At 40.1% G+C, this 26,702-nt stretch overlaps 1 protein-coding gene across 1 annotated transcript in view; it reads left to right on the top strand.

The window, feature by feature from the left end:
* Positions 1 to 12,134, top strand: part of LOC124780383 (juvenile hormone epoxide hydrolase 1-like) — a 79,802-nt gene extending 67,668 nt beyond the window's left edge. Inside the window, exon 6 of the mRNA XM_047253776.1 lies at positions 11,757 to 12,134. Coding sequence (XP_047109732.1) covers positions 11,757 to 11,988 — 232 coding nt within the window. The 3' untranslated portion in view covers positions 11,989 to 12,134. The remainder of the gene's footprint in view (positions 1 to 11,756) is intronic.
* The last annotated feature ends 14,568 nt before the right edge of the window (positions 12,135 to 26,702 follow it).

Here is a 26,702-nt window from a genome sequence, read left to right as displayed (position 1 = left end):
CACGTCGAAATCACCACTTATGAATTTTTTTAACCGCTCGAAACACTATGTTTTCCCAAGAGCATGCTCGCCGAGAGTTTCGACAAGCAGTCGATGCGATTCTGCAGCAGTTTTCTTCAAATGATAATAGAAAACCCTACGGATTACTGTGTGTTGACATCCGTCGTCAGCCTTTATAGAAAGCAGATGGCGCTGCAGACGCGGTGTCATGGGCGCAACACTAGAGAGCCTGTATAGGGAGAGAGTCGCCAACCGGACGATACGGCGGCCATTTTTCTGCCAAACTGCCGGCGGGACTTTTGACTTTTGAATGGCCAATAGTGGAGTACACACTCACCGAATCAAAAGCACAAGACAATATGGCGAAATCATTTGTTAAATGCCTTTTTTTATAGCTATAATATACTCATAGTAGCCTACTACGTACAGCACAGGAAAATTTGATACAGTTACGTAACGTCCCCTTTGAACAATTATACATAACTGTGCTTAAACTGACACACAATATTTTGTTAGCGCAACGCAATCTGACTTTTAAAATTCCCTACAAAAGAATGGCCCTGACTAACATTAAACTACACCTTTCACAAATCACTTACCTCACAAAAATCTTCGCTGCTCAAGCTACTGCAATACAGCGAGCGCCACTACTGCCAGCTAAATAAAAGATTCAAACTATGGAAGGCACTAACTACTGATAGGGATAGTTAGCAAATCAAAGATATTAATAGAGAACAAACAATGTATTTACCTTGATATCATCATATATAAATATAGCAGTTCATGACAAATTTCAAAACTCCGCCATCTCTCTCCCCACATCCACCACTGCCGGCGGCTCACCTCCAACTGCGCAACGCTACGCGCTGTTCACAGCCAGCTGCCTAACACTACAATGGCGAGTATTACAACAACGCAAAGCAGCCACAGACTGCACACAGCACAGCCAGTGATTTTCATACAGAGGTGGCGTTACCAATAAAAAAACCTAAACAGCCTACTTACATAGCCCCCATGCTCCCCACAAAAATTTTTACAAATTGGATTGGGCAGTGGCCAATACAGATTTGAAAAAAATTTTTCATAATTACAATAACAAAGAAATCAAATGCACACACTTATTGATACAATGTTGGTCAAAAGCTAAAAATTTCTCACAGTCCATAAAGACAGTCCACATTGTTCATCACAGTAAAAATGCAGAGTTTTTCTCAAAGTCTGAGCAGTTAAAGAAAATGCACATAGAAGTAGTGGATTTCCATGCAGTCTTGAAGAAGTAGTGTTGTCCTTCCAACGGAAAGACAGTGCTGACTCTTGACATGCAGACAGGTAATGGGCCACAACATAGCAAACCCACAGCAGAGTCATTCGACGTTTTGAAGAATATTGGTAGGTAGGTCATCACAGAACAGACCCACTGTAGTCCTGGTAGAGATTACAGTATTGGTGGGCCACCAGAGGTGCAGACCCACTGCAGGCCTTGTAGAAATAATGGTACTGGTGAGTCAGCAAAGGTGTAGACCCACTGTAGTCCTTGTAGAAATGGCCAGCAGCCATCTGTTGCGACTGTGCAGGTGCACAATCACCATCGAAGAGTCTTGCAGAGAATATAGCAAGTCCATAAACCACCACTTGTGCACTCACAAAGTGTTTGGAATTGTCCTTAGAACCAGCAATGCTGTTATCCAGTCCCTTGCTGAATTATTAACACATGTGCAAACACTATCAGTCCCTACTTCTCACATATTGTCCATGTACTATGACCAACAGAAACGTGTGCAGTGAAAAGAAAAGAAAATTATGAATGCAGTTCCTGTGAAGGTAAATGTCATTTTGTGCTCCCTCATTTTTTTAAAAAAATTATTATTTACTCGATCTGTAGACAGAAAATATTTATATTAGTACATCTATAAAATTTTATTTTAACCAATGCTGCAGTGCAGCTAGAAACTAGATATCAAATGAAATAAGCAACTATGTACAAAGCAAAGCATAAGAACATTGTTCAATAGTCATGTGGCATTTCATAAGTAGTAAAAAAATCTCTCATCTAGAAAGACAGTAGTCATAGTCAGGTGTGTAGACAAACTATTTCTTGTCATTTCATTAGGCATTTCAGTAAATATCAGAAAGTACGATATGTTTCCAAGTAATCAGCGTGTCGGATTTGCGATGCTTTCTCTAAAGGAATGACAATGGCCAGGATAATGGCCTTCCTTTTTTTTTCCTGTGCTCTGAAAGGCACGCGCTAATGGCTTTTTCTCCAGGCGTCTGACACAGCTGGGTGCCCACGACGCATTACGTGCAGGTGGTCACTTAATTTTCTTACGGAAATATTTACGACAACAGTTTCCGCTACAGTGGCAGTCTCATATAAAAATATTTCACAGGTCAAGAATTAGCGTTGCAAATCTGTAGAAAGAAAATCCTATAAATATAAGTGTCCAAATAAAATATTCGTCAGCATTGTGATACAGTCACGCATTTACGCACATTTCATAACTCTTAAAGTACGATTCTTGGTTTCCAACATACTTCTTATTCCTCATATACGGTAGCATCATCTTATTGATCATAAACATATCTCAACAGCATAGTACACATCGTCGTCGTAATAATAACATCATAACACCTCAGTCAAATCCCAAAAACGTCGTAGCTTTCTGTAATAATTTCAAAACCTAAAAAAAATTCTCTGCTCATTTCAATAGTGTCATCTACCTCAAACGTAATTTAAAAATCATGATCTCATACCAAATACATCATTCAAAGCTCTCATAGTATCACAATGATTCCGAAAAAATATGAACAGTTTACAAAGTACAGACAAAATACAGTGTCATACGTGTGAAGTTACCCAACTGTGTATTGCGTAAACATGTGTCACTGATGTAGTAAAAAAATGTTAATCCCTCAGTTAAATAATCAGATAGCTGTGTAATTTGTGTGTTAGAGAAATATGGTACTGATGTGTAGAGTTGTATAAGCAAATACCATATTGGCTAGGGTTCCTTGTGCTTGCCAAACACATGGTACACAAAGTAGGCGTGTACCCCCCTGAGGATTAATGTAATTATACCCTCAGGTGTTACAGATTACAGCAATGGAATGAAATGTATTACGGAAAACCTCTGTATTATTGTACTTCAAATATCTTTAAAAATAAATGTTTTAAGTACAAAATTAATCATTCAAATACGTGTACTGTAGCGCTAAATGTGCGTCTTGTTGCAACATAATCTGTGTGGAAGTGTCGTAGTTATCGTCCTCCGAAAGCTAAGTTATGCAGAAGTCAATGTACTTACCTCATAATACACAAAAGTGAAATGCTTTGCGTATAAATGTCTTAGTTATTACGCTTATTGCCGTGATGAGGAAAGTACTGTGCTATAACGTATTGTTGTGCTACGGAAAAGGCAGTCTCATTGTAGCTATACCACAAAAGTTACTACTAAAACCTGTTTTACTTTCCAGAATAAAACAGAAAACTGTGCAGATATAAAACAGAAACACTGCAAAAGCAACATTGTAAATTGTCACTCATTAGTAGCGTCGTGATATAGTCGTGTAGCTGTCAAATAAACTGACCACTGTGCTATCTGGTATCTCACTGAAAGTACTTTAAATCCAGAATATATTTTCAAGTAAACCAAAATGTTGCATTAAAATCTCATTAGCAGTACTGGTAAATGTTCTAAGTATGTAAGCCTTATAGTCGTTCCATAATCGTGCAACTAACAAGCAAGAATGTACACACACAATAACACTGTGACGTCTGTTCACTATAACAATGCATTCGTCATTTCTGTTTCAATAAGTTCTCTTGGTTCTTGACTGGATATTTAACTTCAAACATTGTTGCATGTTAACAGATTCTAAGTCTGACAAAGCATACTAGCAATGTAAAGTGAAAAGTTATATGGCAAAGACAAAGTTAAAAAGCAGATTATCTTTCAATAAACGGTTTTACATGTGAAATGTGGTGTAAACCTTTACTCTTCCTAGTTCGCAGAGTTTCAACTTCAACGCAATTATCATGTGGTATACGTCGGATTCTATAAGGTCCATTGTAAACCAGAAAGAATTTGTGACTCAAGTGTTTCTTCTTATGTGACAATGAATGAGCTTTAATGAGAACTTTCTGGCCAATATACAATTTCTTTGCATTTGCTTTACCGTGTAGTTTTCTCCTTTTGTCTGCTGCAGATTTTATATTTTTAAGAGCCAAATCAATTATGTCTTTGTGTCGAAGTTTACGTGTATTCGGGAAAGGTACAAGCTCTCTGATTCTGTTCGGTGATTCTTCATTCTTCAGTACAAGAGTAGGTGGTAAAGCAGTGGAATCATGAGGCATTTCATTCAGCACATTTTGAAATAATTGTAGATATCTGTCCCAATGCTGATGCTTTCTGTGACAATAAAGTCTGCAAAGCTTATTGATTTCTTTCATAATCCGTTCAGACGGGTTGCAATGTGGTGAGTACAATGAAATAAAAACAGGTTTGATTTTATGATTCCGAAGCGTGCGTGACCAAACAGCAGATCTAAATTGCGGTCCGTTATCTGAAATGACTTTAGCAACGTGGCCAACTTCACGTAAGAAATTTTTAACAAAGGCGTTGGATACAGATCGTCCAGTGGCTTTACGTAACGGAGTGAAAGAAACAAATTTTGAAGTAAGTTCAACAGCGACTAGAACGTACGAAAATCTATTGGATGTTCTGACAAGCGGTCCCAAGAGATCAACAGCAGCAAATTCTTTTAATTTAGAAGGAATAATAGGAAACAACGGAGCACGATGTGAGACAGTAGATGGTTTCGCCTTTTGACAAAGTTTACAAATAGACAAGACTCTTCGAATTCTTTTTTCCATATTGTTAAAATAACAAGTCGTTCGAAGAATATGATAACATTTTCGTGGACCAAAATGTGCATAGCTGAAATGAATGTACCAAATGAGCTTATTAACAAAATCGTCAGGAATGCAAAGTACCCATAGCTTGTCATCAACAGTGCAGCGTTTGAACAGTATGTTGTTTCTAACCAGATAATAATGCCGAATCTGTGTGTGTGTCTTTTCATGCCATTTGCTCTTGATGTCTTTCCAAATCGGATCTTTATCTTGTTCATGAGCAATGTCCTTTAAAGATGTGGTGATGAAGTTTTCAAAGGCGACTTTCTGAATGTAAAGAATACTGAAATTTTTCTCGAGGTTGCCTTCTGTGGTACTTTTCTCAAGCCCAGCCGGTGCGCGTGACAGTGCGTCCGCAACAATGTTCTCCTTGCCGGGAATGTAGACTATTGTGAAGCGGAATTCTTGCAGAAACAATGCCCAACGTTTTAACCTATCATGATTTAATTTTGAAGACATAAGAAATTGCAATGCACGATGATCACTGTATACTTTTACGTGCTTACCAGAAAGAAAGAAACGGAATTTGTTAAATGCCCAAACGATAGCTAAAGCTTCTAATTCAGTAACGGAATAATTTTTTTCAGATTTTGTTAGCGCACGGCTAGCAAAAGCAATGGTTTTCTGAACGGTAGTGTCATTTTCTATGGCTTCTTGAAATAAATGGGCACCAAGACCGACTTTAGAAGAATCCGTGCTAAGGCAGAAATCTTGTGACAGATCTGGATGAGCTAGTATTGGCGCGTTAAGTAGCGATTCTTTCAAAGAATTGAATTCCAACTGTGCTTGTTCGTCCCAGTTCCAAATAGTATTTTTTCCAGTGAGAGAACAAAGTTTTGGTGTAACAAGAATTTGCATATTCAGAAAACGACGGTAAAAATTTACGAGACCTAGAAAACTGCGGACTTGTCTTTTTGTAGATGGAACTGGAATGGCTCTGATTGCTTCTAACTTTTCAGGATCCGGCTGAATGCCTTCAGAAGAAATAATATGTCCCAAAAACTTCACTTTTGTCCTACCGGATTCAGACTTTTCCAAGTTAACTGTAATTCCAGATTCTGCAAAAATGCGTAACAAACTGTTGAGGATGCGATTATGTTGTTCCCATGAAGCTTCTGCTATTAGAATATCGTCCACATATAAGGTGATGTGACGTTTTAAGAACTCAGGCAATATGGAATTTAGCCCGCGAATGAATGCTGCTGAAGAAATGTTCAAACCAAAGGGAAGTTTCCGAAACTGATAACAAACGCCGAAACAAAGGAAAGCTGTGTATTTTCTACATTCTGGATGAAGTTCGATCTGATAAAAGCTGGATCTGAGATCAATGGAAGACAACACTTTTACACCATTAAAATTTTGAAGAAGTTCTTCCAACGTTTGCGGCCTGTCTGTTTCAGGAATAATGATCGTATTGATTTGTCTCGAATCTAAGACAAGCCTGATCGATCCATTTTTCTTCTCAACAACATGTAATGGATTGTTGTATGAGCTTACTGCAGGCTCAATAATGCCCTCGTCAAGCATAGATTGTATTTCTGTTCTAACACGGTCCCTATAATGTGCTGGAATTACATATGGTCTAACACAAAATTTAGTATGCTCACGAACACGAAATTGGTATTGAAATCCCTTGATTGTTCCTGTTTTATGAGTAAAAACTGTGGAATGTTCTTGTAAAATCTCAAAAAGGTCCTGCCTATCAGTGTCATTACAATTCTCAATTGTTTGAATTTTATTCTGAATTAACTCATTAATTTCAAATATGCCGTCGATATCATCCCTGTCAGTTCTTGCAGAGTGATTGTTAGTGTCTAGTTCCGTAGAAAATTCCGAACCGTTGTCCAACAGAAGGTAAAGCCGATTGATTTCTTCGTCATGGTTTGAGAGCCAATCTTCAAATTTCAAAGCTATTGACTTACCTTCCTTCTCTAAACTTATTTCAGCATCGTGAAAGTTTAAGATTGCTTTGAATTCATTCAAAAAGTCTACTCCCAATATAAGTTCCGTCGACAATAATGGAACAATAAGAAAGTTCGTAGAGAAGCTGTGGCTTTGACAAAAGAATTCTAAGTTGGTTTGTTGGCGTACATCTACACTTTTTCCAAAGATTGCACCTTGTAATTTAATCTTACGTAACGGAAGTGTGGGCAATCGTTCGATTTGTTGCATTTGCTAAAGGCTGTTTCACTAATTACTGAGATGGGACTGCCAGAGTCAAGTACTGCCGTAAATTTTACATCATTTACTGTAATGTGAATCACAGGATATGCAATGTTGTTATGTTTTATGTCGTGTTCCTGGAGTAAGATGTCCCTAATGTATTCCATTTTTACGTAATTACTAGCTACGGCAGCTGCGTCGTCAGTTTCATAAGTATGTTTTGTGGCTGCCAGCGGTGTGAGTCATTGCCTATTGTCTCTTTGTTGGCGCGCGTCGTTATTGGGGTTTGGAGACCTAACTTCTACAAATTCACCGTGACGAGAGGGCCCTGCTCTGTTTGAATCCCGCCAGTTCTGATGCAATTCAGGTCTGTCGTTACGATCACATCGTCTGTCGTCATGTCGGTAGTTCCTGTAGTTTCTTTCTTGTCGGTTAAGTGGTGGAGAATTTCTCCCTGAATCGTAACTGCGCGCTGGACCGTTGCGTCTCAAGTTATTCTGTCTCCCGTAATAATAATTGTTTTGGTTCCCATATTGTCTGTTTCTCTGATTGTCTCTGTGATAGTCACTACCGCGGAGAGGTGATCTTTCCCTGTAATTATTACTACTCTGCCAACGGTTGTCATACGGGTGGTGTCTGTTTTGGTCACGATTTGTGTTGTGAGAATAGCCTTGTTGCGTCCAGTTATTATCGAGGAATTGTGACGGATGTGACCTGTAATTGTTGTGTTCCTGTTTCCGCATTCCGCGATTGTCAGTGTCAATTTCTAATTCTTGTAAGAGTCCGTGAAATGCTTCAATGTCGTCTTTGCAACGTCCTGCCAAAATAATATGTCGTAAATGTTCAGGCAGTTTGATTAAGCAAATGCGGATGAGTTCTGAGGGGCTGTATGGGTTTGAAAGATACTGATTCTTATGCAACATGTCTTCAAAATATTTCATAAGACTGGAAAATTCAGATTGTTCGAAACGTTTCATCATTATGATGCTATGTTTTACCCGGTCTTGTGTGGCTTGAGACCAATATGCTGAGAGGAAGGCATGGTAAAACTCTCCTTCACTGTGGCAATCGTGAATTACCGATCGCATTCTTACAGCTGGTTCATTCTCCAAGTAGCCACACATAAATTCTAATCTGTGTTCTAACGACCAGTTGGGAGGAAAACAATGCGAGAATTGATGGAGCCATGCTTGTGGATGAATGTCGTTGCCAGAATTCTTAAATGTTTTGAATTTACGTGTAGTAATGAATAGCTTATAGTCAAAATCATCATGTCGGCGAGTCGCATATCGGTCATTGTTAGGTCGTGTCGGCCGTTCCATCTCAAAATTCGGTGCACATTGCCAATTTCTTTCATAACTTCCGAAATGCCCTGTGTTATTATATTGTGGCTGTTCCGTATTTCTGTGTCCCTCTTCCCGTATTGGGGCGCGAGTATCCTCTGAAATACGTAATTCTTGTATTACCTGTGTCAGCTGATCTTGTACTTCCCGGATTTCTCTTTTGTACTGTGTATTGATTTGATTTTGATTCTGTTTGAATTTTCTAATTTGTTCATACTCTTCTGTGTCAGTGAAGGCTACAGGTCTTGTGTCATTCAGATCATCATCTACCTTTGTAGATAAGTTAGTGACCTGATCCGAAAGTTCGGCTACTTTCTCCGATAGTGAACACATTTCCTCAGTGTGTTTTTCTGAACCAAGTTTCAGAGTGTCCATTTGTGTTGAAATCGAATCTACTGTGTCCTTTAAGTTTTCCTGAGTTTTTGCAAGTTGCGTAACCGAATCGGTAGATGCAACTGAGTCAATTTTAGCCCACAAGGTCTCATGATTTTCATGAACAGTGGTTTGCAGTTCTTTTATGGCTGCTTCGTGATTCTGTAATGCATTTTCATGCCGCGAAAAAAATAGGTTGAAAATGCTCACAAATTTGTGTTTTTACGTCATTACAGACTTTTTGACATTTCGATTCAATGTTATGTAACTCAGTAGTTAAGTCTTCACGTGTTTGTTCAAGAGTTTGTTCCAATGAGTCTAACTTTTTAAGATTTTGTTCCACTGTGTCTAACTTTTTGAGATTTTGTTCCACTGTGTCTAACTTTTTGAGATTTTGTTCCACTGTGTCTAACTGTTGCTGTGTTTGTCTCTGGTGTTGTTCCATTGTGTCTAACTTTTCAAGCTTTTGTCCCATTTGTTGCATTAATTGTAATAACAATGCACTGGTGTCTGAAACATGTTCCTCAGTGCTTTTCGGCAGTGAATTTGCACCGGCAACATTCACATTTTGACAAGCGGAAAATGTATCTTGACTCATTTGAAAAAACGGTGAGGACGCAAACCCTGAATGCACAGTATTTGCAAAATTGAGTCCTGTCATTTCGGATTCCTGAGGCGAGCTGTTGCCGAGCGATCGATCGATAATGCTTCCCTGTTCACTACCTGTTTCACTGTCTATACCATTATTTGACGCCCGCTCCATTTCCCTATGCACAGTTACCAAATTACTACTTCGAATGTCTGTTAATTCATTACACAGTGGTGCTGGCAAGCTACGCACGTCGTCACTATTATTTCTCATTTTACTTTGGAGCCTAGTGTTACGTTTTTCACACGCCATTATTGTCACAATATTTCACGCGATAACACAGAAAAACACAATTTGAAGATCAAAAATAAGAGAACACATTAACATAGCACTGAAAATAATATCTAGTTAATTGCAGCTGCGAAATACTTGGTGCAAATCTACATGCATGCCACAACTGTTTTACTGTACAACAATGAAAGGCTACAACTACAAAGGAGATTTTCTCTACAATTACGCGCTAGCAATAAACAATAGCTACACTAATTACACAAACTACAAGAAAAAAAATCAGAAGATTCCAGTGAGGTATCCTAGGCTAAGGGTCGACATATGTAACGTCCCCTGTGAACAATTATACGTAACTGTGCTTAAACTGACACACAATATTTTGTTAGCGCAACGCAATCTGACTTTTAAAATTCCCTACAAAAGAATGGCCCTGACTAACATTAAACTATACCTTTCACAAATCACTTACCTCACAAAAATCTTCGCTGCTCAAGCTACTGCAATACAGCGAGCGCCACTACTGACAGCTAAATAAAAGATTCAAACTATGGAAGGCACTAACTACTGATAGGGATAGTTAGCAAATCAAAGATATTAATAGAGAACAAACAATGTATTTACCTTGATATCATCATATATAAATATAGCAGTTCATGACAAATTTCAAAACTCCGCCATCTCTCTCCCCACATCCACCACTGCTGGCGGCTCACCTCCAACTGCGCAACGCTACGCGCTGTTCACAGCCAGCTGCCTAACACTACAATGGCGAGTATTACAACAATGCAAAGCAGCCACAGACTGCACACAGCACAGCCAGTGATTTTCATACAGAGGTGGCGTTACCAATAAAAAAACCTAAACAGCCTACTTACACAGTGGCTGTAAAAATTATTCGTTACTTGGATTTATCTCCTTTAAAGTTCGTTTACTAGACATATTGCAATGAAAGTAACGTAAATAAAAAATATAGTGTATAGCATTTGTTTTGTATCGGAAGTGCATAGCGCTAAAGATTTAATGTACCTGTATTACGTCAGATGAATGAAAGTCGTAAGCAGTTGTTTACCTGTGACATGAAAAAAGTGTGAGACGTATTAATACCTCTTGTCACGTCTTCAAACTTATGCATGTCACAAGTAAACAACTGCTTACGACATGAATACCTCTCGTAGATAACAAACGAAAAAGATTACAAAAATCAGGTAACGTTAAATGTAGGCTACTGTAATAACGACCAAATATAACAAGAAAACTACCGTATCCCTTCTACCCCACAGTAAGTAGGCCTATTAAAAACTGTCTTCAAGAGTACCTACAATTTTTTACTACGAATAATGTTTCAACAACCATTGCGTGGAAATGCTAACATGTGAAATCCACCTTCGCCTCTATTGGAACAACCAAATGCAGCACAACCTGGCATCGTTTACAAACGTCTGCAGAACGAATTACAGTTGTCAAAACCAATTCTGTACAAGTACTAACGTGTTTACTTCAAACATGTAGGCCTACCGACTTCATCACAAAACGCATCATTATTTCAAGTCGTATTTAAGATCGCAAACGCTAATTACGTACTAAAAACGATATACAACTAATTCGAACATGCGTGCACCACGCATAACAAGTCTTTCAATAATTCAAATACTTTTAATCGTTTCCAAAAGTCCTCTGAACTTCAGTTCAACTCAAAAGCACGGCGAACATAAGAAGCGCGAGAGACGTTTGGCAGAAAAATGGCGCCAAAGCTAATCAACCAATCACGGGCAACTTCACCTATGGCCACTCTCTCTGTATACAGGCTCTCTACCCTACACATACGGCTAGCACCTTCTATAGGGAAATTCCGGTTTCACACTTTTACATCTGGTTGAGTCAGCCAGCGAGACGCGTTCCGTTAGTAATGTTGGCAAGAGTGTTGTTCGCGAAAAACCGTTTCCGGCCCAGTGTGTCATTTTAGTCTTTCAGGAAGTTTCAATGTTAGGTGTATTGAGGATCACATTAGGTGGTTTTCTTGTTGCGCCCTTACATGAAGACAGAATAAAGAGGAGGGATTTGTTTAAAGACAACACTTATTTTTCAGCATTCCAAATGTGACACCGACAGCGTGCGCGCAGTTCGTGAACGAGATAATCTTCACGCCGGAGTCCCTGGTGCGCGACAAGCACGTGAACCTGGTGCGCTACACAGTCCTGCCTCGGGGAGGGCACTTCGCCGCCTTCGAGGAGCCCCAGCTGCTCGCCGACGACGTCTGGGAGTCCATCAGGGCGATACGGCAGCGCAGTAGCAGCGGCAGCGGCAGCGGCAGCGGCTGACGCGTCCGCGCGGGGGCGCCACCTCGCCGCACTCGCTGCTCGTTCCATCAGTTTTCCAGTCTGCGTTCATTAATCTCAGTGGATGCAATTTTGTAAATAATTGATATCAATAAAGAGGCGAATGTGGTTCGTCAAATTCTCCAACATTTATTGTTATCATTTTAAAGATATGATTTGAACATTTTAACTCGTAGACTGAAGAATGTGACGATATTAGCGGGTTTATTCCCCTCCCTCCATCGGCTCCCCCTTTTTGTCTTCCTCTTCTCCCCCCTTTTCCCCCCTCATCGGGCCGGGATCCTTCCCCCCCACCTTCGGACCCCCCCTCCCATCTACCGCCGTGTCACCTGTATAGTGCTGTTTTAAGTGAGTTTTCAGTGTTGTGCGTCCCCTGTCAGTGTTGCGAACAGCCGCCATACTGCCGATAGTTGTGTTTTTATCTCGCCCGAACAGAAACCAGACTGACGCCTTGTTTTTTTTTTTTTAAATTGTGCCTGTTCTAACAGTATCACCACTTGCAAAGTAGGTTACAAATCAGATTAATAATGTTGCTCACGCACCGTATGTTCGCTTTATCGGGCAGCAACAAAGTTATTGACTGTGGATGGTATCGTCAGAATGGAAATAAACAAGTCACTGTAAAAAAGTCATTAATTTTGGCACTTATCTTGAATGGATTCCCACGTAGATTTCGTCTAAGTCGTTATGGCTCATCTTGTTGATTCTAGGGTGATCCCACTTTGATTGCTAGAAGGTCCGGATCTGTATTTTAGCAATATTTGAAGACCTAACAAATGCATTTTTCAGGAAATTCTTAATGATCAAACAATCCCAGATCAGATGAATGGTATGATAGAAATAATTTTTGACTTGGTGTTCACGATCCATATTTTTATTAAACTTCTTGTAAATTCACATATACTTCTTCTTAATTGTCACATCATCAAGAAAATAGCTTTGTATTAATCTTCATATATTTAACTTCCACTTTAACCAAACACAAGACTTGACTGTTTTTTACAAAGCGAAATAACAACTTAACTTCTGCAAAGTGAAACAAAGACTCCTCTGTGCGCATTCGCGTCAAAACGGTTACAAGTAAATCAAACATTATGACAGTCTCACAGAAATGAATACACACAAGAACTGTATCACTGTAATATATCGATACATCGGAGTACCTATACATTAATAAGACCAAATGTGAATATTGTCACAAAAATATGTCTGTTACTTTGCAGAAAAGTAGTACGATATTACCGGTATCGAGAACTTGGGTTGGACTGCCTGTAACGCCGGAAATGCATATCCTCGTATTTCCATCTATTGTACTATAATTTTTTTTCCTTATTTTGTTACCTGAATATATGACGTTTCTGTGTCTTTGTATATTGTAATTGTTTTACTATTTGTACATATATGCATTTATGTCGATGTATAATTGGTTTGTTGTGTAAGGATTATTTGTATTTTTACGCTGGGTCTGGCCTAGGGAAACTATGCTATCGAACCATTACATCGATAGGTCGTGTGGAGAACCAATGTGTTTAGGATCTTTGGTAGTGTTAACTCTGCCGCGTGGAGCGCGGGCAGAGCAGGGAGAGTCTGGCTGGGGTGGTGCAGTGGAGCAGGTGTGTTTTGTGAAGCTCCCGCGATTTGCCGCGCTTTCGGGGTTTGGCAGCATGTAATTGCGCTCGACTTGCGATGATAGTTTCTGACATGGTGTCGCGGATGGGAAGCATTAGCTGGCGCACATCAAGAGCCCGTTTCGTCTGGTGACCGTGTCGAGAAGAAGGCGCGCCAACATCCAGCTTCTGCAACAGCGACGGCCGACAATGAGTGACTGTCGCCACCTCCTCGATCGACGGCTTCAAACCTTCAATCAGCCAACAAGAAAGACTGGAAGCACGTAAAGTTTTAGAACTGTATGGCAGTCCTCAGCTTTTCAAACTTTTAAAATTGTTGCATCACAAAATTACAGCAACTTAGCATGAACCTTTGTTGTTCATTGTCCCAATTGCATTGCCAAGCAGGGTCCCTTCCTTTTCCGAAATGAGCCTGAGTGTCGTTGAAATTCATTCGATTTCACTGCTTTAATTTCAAAGTTCAGTTAAGGTATTCACAGCTGGCTACAATATTTAGATTGCACAAGCACAAATTAAGAGTGCGAGTTTTTTTACCGTATTTTAGTTACCTGTGACTGCAGCTCAGCTTGGTACGTACTAAATTTTACTATTGTTAATTGTTCAGAATCATTTAATTCAAGTTCAAAGTTAAATCTCTTATTTCTAAATTGCGTAGATTCAAGTAGCTTTTGAAATGATTGTTGAGGTAGTCCAAGACTAACCTATTTTACTGAATTTCGATATGTTTCAGAAAGAAAGCTCACTATTAACTTCAGTCACTAAATTAACTTTCGATTTTCCGGTTTTATTAATTCTTTTGCTAAATTAAGTCAGAGTGTAGCGAAATTTATTACCTCTGACAAACTTTCAGTTTTCACACTACACGTGTCAACCTTCAGTTGCCACGCTTCTAGTGCTAATTATATGTGTAATAACCTTTCTTTTTTCAGTTACCATAGTAGTTGTCCTTAGGACTGGTGACCGTAATTTCCCCCAAATCTCAAATATCTAATTACCGCTAGTTAATTGTTAACGTAACGGCCGCACATTTACTTTCTTTATTAACTTTACCCCTTTTCAAAATTAATTTCCACCAGTTTCATTTGCGTTTTTCCTTTCATTTAGATGTAACCCTTTCCTCCCTCTTTACCGACAAATTAACTTCGGTGACGATTGCTTTTCCCAAATTTCCATTAGGTACACGCGGTTTAATTTTTCACTGTCATTAAGGTCGATAAGTGAGGGGGAGGTTACACGTGGCGACCTGGTGACAGGACAATCTTCAGATTTGAGGTTGTTCTGGACATGAATTTTGCATTGTGCAAATCTCGTAACAAAGTACTGGTTACGAAATGGTCGACACGTTAGCGAGAATATTAGTGTGTGGAATCCTAATTAGATTTGAGATTTGGCATTTATATTGAAAATTATTAAAATGAGTGAAGGCAGCAATTGCCAAAATTTGGTAGACTTGGATACGGAACAATCGGTCGAACAGTGGGAAACGCGCATCGCGGTACCCATTGTTCAGGGGCAGGCGGCTAGTATGAAAGACGCGACCGCCGAAACGCAACAAAGAGCAGAAATGGAATTCCAAACTTCAGAAAATGTTTCGGAATCGAAAGTGAAAATCAAATCTGAATCCCTTGATGACGAATACGGGGGGACAATTAAAGAGGAAGCCGCTACGGAAGTAAAACCGGTAGTTTCCGGGAATTTAACTGATTTATTGAATGTTTTGATTAACGAAATCAAGAGTCAATCGGCAGAAATTAAAGCTCTGTCTGCCAAGCAAGAAGCCCAGGCTGCCAAGCAAGAAGCTCAGTCTGAAAAAATTGAACGAAAGCTAGACAATCAGAACAAAGCTATTAATGTTGTTAACAACAATGTTGGAGTTGTTAACACAAAAGTTGATAAAATCAAAGAAGATATTGTTGTGATTAATACCGAAATCGGTAATCTTAAACAGGAAATGATAGGCGTTCAGGCGGAAATTGCAAGCATAAATACTCGTTTTTATTCCGAAATTAGCAGAATCGAGAAAAGTTTAGGTGAAGCAGTTGCTCCGATCATCGAGAAAAAGGTGACGGAACAAATTCAATTAATGAAAAAAGAGGATCAAAAGAAAGTGGAAACTTTAAAGGCTTTAGTATCCGAAGTAGATACCAAAGTGACGAAGCAGGCTAATACCTGCGAAGAGAAAAAAAGGGAAGTAGAAACGCTTGCGACAACCACTTGCCAAGTAATTACGAGAAAAGAAACTTGACGAAAAACAGAGCTATGTGCCAATCTGTGCACATAGTTCGGAATTGTTGACGAAAGAGGAGCGGCTCGACCCCTTGAAAAAAGGCTGTACACACACGACGGATTTCATTAAAAATTGTGAAAGAGTTTTACCCAGATCATGGACTAATGAGAGAAAAATTAATGCGGTTATTGATGTGTTGGCTGGTGATGCCAAGCGTTGGGGCTTAAACCTCAACATTACGAACCTGACTTTTGACGAGTTTAAAAATTTGTTTCTGGCTGAATACTGGTCAGAGCAAAAACAGCAAAGTGTCTGGCGCGAATTTGTCGTATCGAGGCCTTTCGATGCGAATTCGCGCGGCTCGATGAAGGAGTTTTGTGAGGGCTGGATCCGCAAGTTGGAATATTTGCGTGATCGCCGCACGGAATCCGAAATAGTCTGGGAACTCTACAAGAAGCTTCCAGATGATACAAAACGCTACATAGGAAGCAATTACAGGACAATCAATGATTTCCTGGAAAGAGTTGAGGACGAGGACAATTGGCGCAATAATCGCGATAGTGGTAGAGGCCGTGGTAACAACAACGGGTACTACAGCAACCACAACAACGATAACCATGGGAATAATGCATACCGCAACCATGGCAGCAATAACAATAATGGTTCGGACCGTAATAACAATCGGTACAATGCAAATAATAACAGGGATGACGGAAACCAGTATCATACTAGCGTGATACGGGCTTCGCAGAATAGTAATAACGCCAGAGGGTGTGATCAGCCGCCTCAGCAGCATCCGGGGAGCGTATCTGCTGGGACGAGACAGGGAAACCATTAGCCGCGCCGGTGAGGGGCCGACCGGGCGTGGAGAAATTTTGGAGGCCCAATAACAAGAGAAAACCCAGGTGTCGTCGTTATGAAAATTCCGTATGGAATTATCAACGGCGGGAGAGTGTGCCAGTGTTAAGAGAAAGGAGTGCGCCCACAAGTAGTAGATCAGCTGTATACACGGCAGTAGAAAGTACATTCACTGTCAGTGAGAACAATTTAAGTAGTGTTCCGGAAATCGATTATAAAGTGGCAGCTGTAATACCCACAGCGGAACTGGAGATCGAGTTTAAGAATGATTCGCAAGTGTTGAGAGAAGATCAGATGTCGGATAAAACGTCCGTCATCGAGGGGGGGGGGGGGGGGGGGGAGGATAGAAATGCAATAAAGGAAAAAAAGCGGGTTCATGTGCACTGGGACTAGGCTATTCAGGGGCCAGAGACTTTCCTGCACGCCGTAACGCACCTTTTATTACTGGCAGAACAAAATATGGAAAAAATATTTAGATGTTACGAAAAACGTATGCAATGCATTTGAGGACGGTTTGCTTCGGGAGAGGTATGTCACAAGTGCGATGCTTCGATGCTGTTATCAGCATAACATACATCAAGTAAAAATGAACCGTCATAAATAAACGCGTAGCGTCTTCTTTACCATATAAATGCAATTGCATTTGCCTTCTGCTTTGTATGTATCAGGCACTGAGGTTATTGTACATCTTCGTTGTTTGAAAGCATTCTTTGATCTCGAAAATACCATATTGACTTCCACGTACAAATTTGATAACAATGATTAGATCTAACTTCAATAAAAAGGACTTCAGGTTCAACTTCGTGCGAAACTAATGTTTAAACAGCACGGCGCGATACAGTACTTAGTCGTTCAGCTCTCAAACAATGAGTGCACAGTTCTGATACGTATATGTGAAACAAGAAAAACACACACAAAAAATTAACATGATCAACAACAGGATTCTAAAAATTACTTGCAGAGACCTTTTAAATAAAACTGAGCTTATTATTCAATAAATCGTACAATGTACAGACAGCCCTGGAAACATTCCTCCCATCAAGTCGTCTACAGCAGCAGAAGTGACTTGCCAAATGACGTAGTCCTCTTTTACACAATATTTTGTTTCAAAAAAATGAAAGTGTCACAGAGACTGTCCTTTCATCATTTCACTTGCAATGTTTACGCACTACATTTAATACAGGTTCTTTGGCTTTTAATATATTCCATGTTTTATAAGATGTTTTTCTGTACATAGTAACTAGTTTTTTACAAAAAAAGTGAACAATTAACACACCTTTTACAAGATACGCTTCAGGCCCCTTCCCCCCCCCCCCCCCTCTCCCCGTCACCCCTCTCGTTTGTTTTCAACTTTAGACTTTCAACTTTTATAGTTTTCGAACATTTTTGTTGTCCAACAAAATTAATATTCCATATTGCAACAAATGTATTCATTAATGGAATTGCTTAAGAAAACGTATCGTGTACTCTGCAATTACATTCGCCAAAACTCATCGCTTGAAAGGACTCTTTCTTTTTTCGTTCAATAGTTTATTTCCTATACCGCTAAGGTTTTTCACCCCGCCTCCTGTTGAACAGATTACTTTTTAAACAAAATAATAACTAACATGCGCAGTGACAACTGACAGTTAGAGTCTGCTTGCGCACGAAACAACACAAAACGCGACTGTAAGCAGTTGCGAACAGTGACATTTCTTTGAGTGATGAATTTTCCTGAGTTATTTTAAGTGGCCTGCGACGGCTTCATCTGCGTCAGACTCACCTTAGAGTAGCACTTGTACCCAATTCTTTCAATTAGTTGCTGCATGCATTCGACTCTCTTCCCATATAGTCTGTACCCTCTACACCTCCCTCTTTTACCGTGGAGGTTATTCTCTGATCTATCGTACTGTGCCTTCCTCTTGCCAGTATTTTCCACACATTTCTTTCCTAGCCGGTTCTGCAGAGAAGCACCGCATTTCATATCATCCCATGTAGTTTTCAACATCCTTCAACAGTCTGTCCCAAAAACGTTGCGACAAACTTCGGGGGATTGTAAAGGGTGTCTTGAGGAACAAATCAAGGATAGGAGCCATAGAGAGTTGAAGTTAAAGGCCACCCCTCCGGCAGCAGACGTGACCTTGAACGTTGACATACCGTAGGCGGAACGTCTCTTACTGTTGTCTGTTGTTCAGTGACCGCGAGTGATTGCCACGATCGCCAGTGGAGAAGATGGAGCTAGCTGCTGCGTAGACACCGCTTATCTCCTATGATTGCAATGCTCTGTAGTTTTGGTGGATGACGGTTCCGGACGCGTGGTTCCATCTGCAGTTTATTTTCCTCGTGTATACCGAAAAACATTGGAGATTTTAGAGGGTTTCATGAGAGGAATAAACTACGGGTGGAAACCCGTGTCCGAAACCGTCACATTTGCTGCCGGCGCCTTTAACTTCAACGCTATGTTTCGTCGTCGGATGACGTTTCCGGATACAGGTTTCTATCATTGGCTTGTTCCTCAAGACACTCTCTACAGCCCTTCAAAGATTGTCGCAACATTTCTGGGACATCCTGTATAGTACCACATCTCAGACGATTCGAATCTTTTCTTTTCCACTTTCCCCTCACTTCATGATTCACTTCCATACAATGCTGTGCTCCAGACGTACAATCTCAGAAAATTATTCCTCAAATAAAGGGCAATATTAAATAACAGAAATTTTTTTTGGTCAGGAATCCCCCCTTCGCCTATCTAATCTGCTTTTTATGTACTCCTTGGTTCCTCCGTTATACATTATTTTGCTTCCGAGGTAGCAGGATTCCTTCACTTACACTGTTTGGTGCTCCCCAATTTTGCTGTTAAGTTTCTCAGTAATCTCACTTCTGCTACTTCTCATTAATTTCGTGTTTATTCTGTTTACTCTCAATCCATATTCCACGCTCAGCTGACTGTTCATTCGATTCAGTATGTCCTGTAGTTCTCCCTCGCTTTCACTGAGGATAGCAATATCCTCAACGAATCTTATCATTGATATTTTTACATCAAGAGTTGTCATCCAGCCTTGAAGTCTACAGAAATTACAAGCACCAATCGAAGGTTCTTGACGCCCCCTTTCCTCTCGGCTTCCTGGGTTCTGGCATAGCTAACCTCTGCGTCAATCCGACACTGGAACTTTCGGAATGACGCGTTGAGGAGAAGACAGCCAACGACTTGTGAGCGGAGAGAAACAGTAATATACACCCCAATAAAAGCATTAAAAGCAAATTTATTACAAGATAACGCTCATTTGAAATGAGTCAGCGAGCGAGATTCCGCGGTGGTCTACTATTCGGGAGGACTGCGATCCAAACCTCCGTCCAGCATCTACATCTAGGTTTTCCGTGATTCCCCTAAATACTGTAAGGTATATGCCGAGATCAGCGCACAGCTGATTTACTTCTCCGTCCTTCCCCACTCTGAGTTTGTGTTCCATCTCTAATCACCTCGTCGTTGACGGGTCGTTGAAGTCTAACCTTCGTTCCTCTTTTTCGAAACGAATGACAGACTCATAGGACGTACAGCGGAACGCAGTTGGTGTGACTGAAAGTTCTGATAGTAATTTTGATGTGATGTGATACTATTAGAAGTGGCCAAAAGGTGAAAAGGAAGGAAGGAAGATTAGGGTTCAATGCCCTGTTGACGACGAGGTCATTAGAGATCGGTGTTCTAAACGACGCCATTGTTGACGTCCAGGCGGTACACAGTCGCTATCGGCCCAGAGGGGTAACGGAGCGTTCCGATCCATCGATATTACTCGATTCTGCTTCTGCAACTCACCGCGTGATGGAAGGTGTGTCTCACACATGTTAGCCTCTGTCTCTACTATTCCATTTGCGTATGGTTCGAAGAAAAAGTGGAACGAAACCGGCTCTGGCGATATTTAAGCTATGGAATTTTGAGCGAGAACGAGCCTAAATATATAACACAGAACCGTAAGGAGACAACATTTACTCACTTACAAGTTGGAAAAACATGTTCCGATGGCAAAGTTAGTGCAAAAATCAATTTGCAGCTCGTAATTATAACCCCCAAAAATATAAATTATGAAAATGCCATGAATACCTTTGCAAAAATAAGCCAAATGAATAGGAGTATTGGTCAAAGTTAATTGGAGAAATAAGTAATCACGATCACGATATCGGGAACCCTTTGAAATAACGAGTTCCCGGACGTAAAAGTTATTTACTGAACTCGCACCTCCCATATTTTAAATTCTCGTCTTATTTAGTCCTTGCGCCAATGAGAAATAGCTACTTCATCCTGATTGGTCGGAGCCAGATATCTAATGGCGGACACGATACTTTGTGCACATTTTACCAAATACAACATTTAAATACGAAAATTCACTGACATTACTCAGAACACGTACGCTGAAGTAAATCCTCAAAAGCATACGTGAAAGCAAAAGAATCAATGTTGACAAATAGCAGACATAAGAAAATAACGAAGTTAGTATTGAAAACATAGATATCTGTCATTAATAATTATGAAATTACGTCTATTGAAAGAAAAAATATTTGATAAAGTTAATTAAAATGAAGTGACATTAGAAATTATTCAAAGTTTCTGAGTCTTTAAAGCTTTTTTTGGTGCATGATCGATGACGTCTGTGATGTCAGTCACTACTTTAACAGGTCCTTCAATGTTACAATGAAGTAGTTACGTACCCTTGACGTGCACGGGTGTACATACACTATGTGATCAAAAGTATCCGGCCAAGTCCAAAAACATACGTTTTTCGTATTAGGTGCGTTGTGCTGCCACCTACTACCAGGTACTCCAAATCAGCGACATCAGTAGTCATTAGACATCGTCAGAGACCAGAATGGGGCGCTCCGCAGAACTCAATGACTTCGAACGTGGTCAGGTGATTGGGTGTCACTTGTGTCATACATCGGTATGTGAGATTTCCGCACTCCTAAAAATCCCTTGATCCACTGTTTCCGATGTGATAGTGAAGTGGAAACGTACAGGCCGACCTCGTCTGTTGACTGACAGAGACCGCTGACAGTTGAAGAGGGTCGAATGTGTAATAGGCAGACATCTATACAGACCATCACACAGCAATTCCAAACTGCAGCAGGATCCACTGCAAGTACTATGATAGTGAGGCAGGAGGTGAGAAAACTTGGATTTCATAGTCGAGTGGCTGCTCATAAGCAACACATCACGCCGGTAAATGCCACATGATGCCTCACTTGGTGTAAGGAGCGTAAATATTGGACGATTGAACAATGGAAAAACGTTGTGTGGAGCGACGAATCACGGTATACAATGTGGCGATCCGATGGCAAGGTGTGGGTACGGCGAATGCCCGGTGAATGTCATCTGCCAACGAGTGTAGTGCCAACAGTAAAATTCGGAGGCGGTGGTGTTATGGTATGGTCGTGTTTTACATGGTGGGGGCTTGCACTCCTTGTTGTTTTGCGTGGCACTATCACAGCACAGGCCTACATTGATGTTTTCAACAGATTCTTGTTTCCCACTGTTGAAGAGCAATTCGGGGATAGCGATTGCATCTCTCAACACGATCGAGCACATGTTCATAATGCACGGTCTGTGGCGGTGTGGTTACACGACAACAACATCCCTGTCATGGACTGGCCTGCACAGCGTCCTTACCTGAATCCTACAGAACACCTTTGGTGTGTTTTGGAACTCCGAGTTGGTGCCAGACCTCACCGACGAACATCTATACCTCCCCTCAGTGCAGCACTCCGTGATGAATGGGCTGCCATTCCCCAAGAAACGACCTGATTGAACGTTTGCCTGCGAAAGTGGAAGCCGTCATCAAGGCTAATGGTGGGACAACACCATACTGAATTCTAGAATTAACGATGGAGGGCGCCACGAACTTGCAAGTCATTTTCAGCCAGGTGTCCGGATAATTTTGATGACATAGTGTAATCTATTTGGCGGTTATAATATTTCTTCATCGACTGCCACTGGATATACGCAGGTTGGTAACAGCTAGTATAGTAGTACAGTTATGTTTAAACATAAACGACGATAACATTTTTGCTACATAATACAGTTGTTAATGTCAGGATCACAATTTTTAAAATGTGCAAAAATCTGGTCAACTTGCGTAGTATGATACTGGAGTTCGCCCGTCTTTACCACGCGTATTACACCCATGAACTCACAGTCAGGTGGATAATATTCACTTACGGAAAACTTTTTAACTGTTTATATAGCCACTTTTACAATCTTAACGCACGCAAACTTACCAAAGATTGCAAAGGAAAAGTATTAAAGCACATCAGTTTTTGAAGCTCACATTTCCACCCACCACCAAGCAATTGGATTGTCCATGAAGTAGGCTCGCATTATTTGAATCAATCTGATACTTTCTTCACACAATATTCATGGTAATATTAAGTCGTGGTAGTGTTCGAAATGTAAGCGTTTGGTTGTCAAACGTCAAGCACAATATTGCCCACATCTCCTCTGTTTCCACCTCTCCCTCCATCACTCTATCCACAACATCCTCCTACGTATCTCCTCCTCTCCGGTCTCACTGTTTCTTCATCTTCTCCCTCTTTATCTGCTCCTCATCCTCTCTCTGACCAGCTCATTCCCCCTCTCTCTTCCATCCCCTCATCATCTCCCTCCCTCAATTCATCCCCTCCTCACTCACATCTCTCTCTGTCTATCTCCTCCACCCCGTCTCCATGGTGTTCACCTTCTCCTCCTCCCCTGTCTCTGTCCCTACCTACCTTCCCCCTTCTCCCTATACCTTCCTCCTGCCTTCCCTCTCCCTATCTATCCTCTATCCAGGCTGATACTATTCCATACAACACACAACACAACACACTTGTCATGCATGGAAGCCCACACACCCAGGGCTGAAAAACTGTTTTTTGCTCCTGACATACAGGCTGCTTTGCAATGCAAGTTGATAAGTCAGGCTGATACTACCCCAACACAGCATGCTTGTCACACAGGGTAGCCTACTTGTTGGGTGCTGGAAAACTATCTATTGCCCTCACATGTAGGCTGCCCTGCAAAGCAGATTTTTTTACACAACATGCCTGTTGTGCAAGGGAGCCTGTACACCAGAGGCTGGAAATAAGACATTATCGCCCGTAACTGGAGTTAGGAGGTTATAAACCCCACAATACTACACTAACGAGACCGGCTATTTCTGTGCCAGACTTGGTTGAAACTGATCCAGGGGTTTGGTAGAAGATCCTGGACATACACACACACGTACACTCTTCTTTACGCATGCATAGGGATGTTCCCATATTTGCAGTGATGAAAAAGTGGTCAATACAATGGGGGCTGCAGAACTGTTGCATAATGGATCTCGTACTGTAACCTCCCCACAAAAATTTTAAAAGGACAATATTATTTAGGAATGCTAATGGACATTGCGCTAAGTGTAACCTCTCCACTGAAATTTTGAAAGAAATGAAATATAAAATGAATAGGAGCCAAACGTAACCTCCCTAGCAAATAAATTTAATGACAATAAAAGTGAGAATCGCAATCTGACCCAAGTATAACTTCCTCACAAAAAAAATGAAAGTCAATTCAGTGCTAATGAAATCTCAGTGATAATGATAATTCAATTAAACCGAAATATCGGTCTTTGGCCCTGTGCAAAAAATCAGAATTAGATTCTTACCTCAGTATAACTGGATGTCAAATTTCTGCTCTTATTCTTCGCCACGGCTTGGAGGAAATGCATTGCAAATAATATATTTTTTTCTTTTTTTTGAAATTTGACTGAAACTTTTCTTTAAGGGAAGTGGAAAGAAATCGTTAGTTCAATTAAATAAATTTTGTTTTGTAAAAACTGCTTTGAAATCAAAATTATTATTGGGGCACTTGTTGAAAATTAATTACAATAAACAAACTTTACATTATCTGATGATTATCTTAATTAACAATATACCTCATTTAGCCTCTTGACCAGAATGCCGACAGACTACATCACACAACCGCACTGGGCTGCTACTATTGACCGACTGCTCTGCATGACGACTACTAGCGTACTCCACGACGACTACTACTGTACTACTACTGACAGAGTGCACTGGCCCACTGCTACTCGCGTACTGCTCTACATGACGACTACTAGCGTACCGCACGACGACAACTAGCGAACTGCTCGCAACACTCGTGTGGTCAAGCGCAGACTAACCACGATAAATGGCTCTCTGGTCAGAGACTCTGCAATGCTTCGCCATCGCTGCTACGTTACATACGTGTTTCATAACCCTCCACTGGGGGGGGCAAAAATTTGGCAGCGATGGTGAGTCATTTGGACTTGCCAAGCGTGGCAAAATTTTTCGTTAATTAGTCAACTTGTACAATTTACAGAATGTTTAGATACATGAATTAAATGTGGTGCACATGCACAGAGTACAAAACATTTCAGACAAAGACAAGATATGAGTACAAAACATAGTAGCAAATCAGAAAAATGTATATACAAATTATTTGACAGATAACAGAGTGCACAGGCACTGAAAAAATTCTTAACAAATGACATAAGTGCATACGCACTGAAGTATTGAACATACAGAATTAGTACAAATCATATTGAAAAATGAGAAAAGTGCACAGGCACTGAAGTTCAGTAGAAAACATATTAACACCTAACATACGTGCACATGCACTGTAGTTCAGAACATATCATCAAAATAAAAAATGTATATACAATATAAAAGACAAGAGTGCACATATACTGTACTTCAGAACAAATCGAAAAAAATGTCTTTAGCATTTTCGCAATAAATAAACATAATGGCAAAAAAAATCATGTCCAAAGTGCACACGCACTGGAGTTCAGCGAATCGAAAAAAATGTATAGCCATGAACATAAATGATGTTAGCAAAAATGATTTTCACTATGTGACAAGAATTAGGATAGGAAAGGGAAGGATTGCATCATGGTTGTAGCACTTTAGATTGCACACAGCTGTTCTGAAAGTCCATATCTTTCCACAGAAGTACAACACCAAGTGACACAACTTGAAGTTCTTTTCCCATCAGAATTTATCAGTGTAGCCAAGACACTGAACTGTCGTAATAATATTCCATGTTTTCATTTTGGCAGTACATTAGGTACACCAAAGAGTGGGACCATAATAACGTCTTCACCGCTCACGGTGGTGGACAGCATGTCGTGTCAACACCACGCTCTTACAAGGCACACCAACGTAGAATTAGTGCAAAAACCAAATATAGTGCTCCATGATCATGAGGATGGACAGGACAAATGGACATTGCAGTAATTCAGGGTAGTTAGCTCATGAGGTGAAGGACATTAAGTCACATAATATTGACAATTACAGTCTTCATTAGTAGTTTGCGGCATTCATAACCCAGTTATTGAACATTTCTGTAACAAGTATGTAGTATTATAGAAAAATGTTCATTAATTGTTTTACATAGAATCAGTAACCTTCTTTTCCTAGTTACAAAGCATTATTAAATAATCGCATTCTTTTCCAGTTACAAAGTATAGCATAGTTAGTTAATCATTTGTCATTCCAATAGTATTAATCACTAGCCTTCTCCTAATTACAAAGCATTATGAAACAATCGCATTCTTTTCCAGTTACAAAGTATGGCATAGTTAATTAATTATTTGTCATTCCAATATAGTATTAATCATTAGCCTTTTCCTAATTACAAAGCATTATGAAACAATTGCATTCTTTTCCAGTTACAAAGTATGGCATAGTTAATTAATTATTTGTCATTCCAATATAGTATTAATCATTAGCCTTTTCCTAATTACAAAGCATTATGAAACACTCGCATTCTTTTCCAGTTACAAAGTATGGCATAGTTAATTAATTATTTGTCATTCCAATAGTATTAATCATTAGCCTTTTCCTAATTACAAAGCATTATTAAACAGTCACATTCTTTTCCAGTTACAGAGTATCAACATTGAAAACAAGAGCTAATTAATGGCATAATTAATAACAATTCATTGAGTGACATT

Source organism: Schistocerca piceifrons, chromosome 1 (assembly GCF_021461385.2).
Source record: "Schistocerca piceifrons isolate TAMUIC-IGC-003096 chromosome 1, iqSchPice1.1, whole genome shotgun sequence".
In the NCBI taxonomy this organism is placed as follows: Eukaryota; Metazoa; Arthropoda; class Insecta; order Orthoptera; family Acrididae; genus Schistocerca; species Schistocerca piceifrons.
The sequence above is the reverse complement of the archived record's forward strand: the minus strand, read 5'-3'. Positions and strand labels throughout refer to the sequence as shown.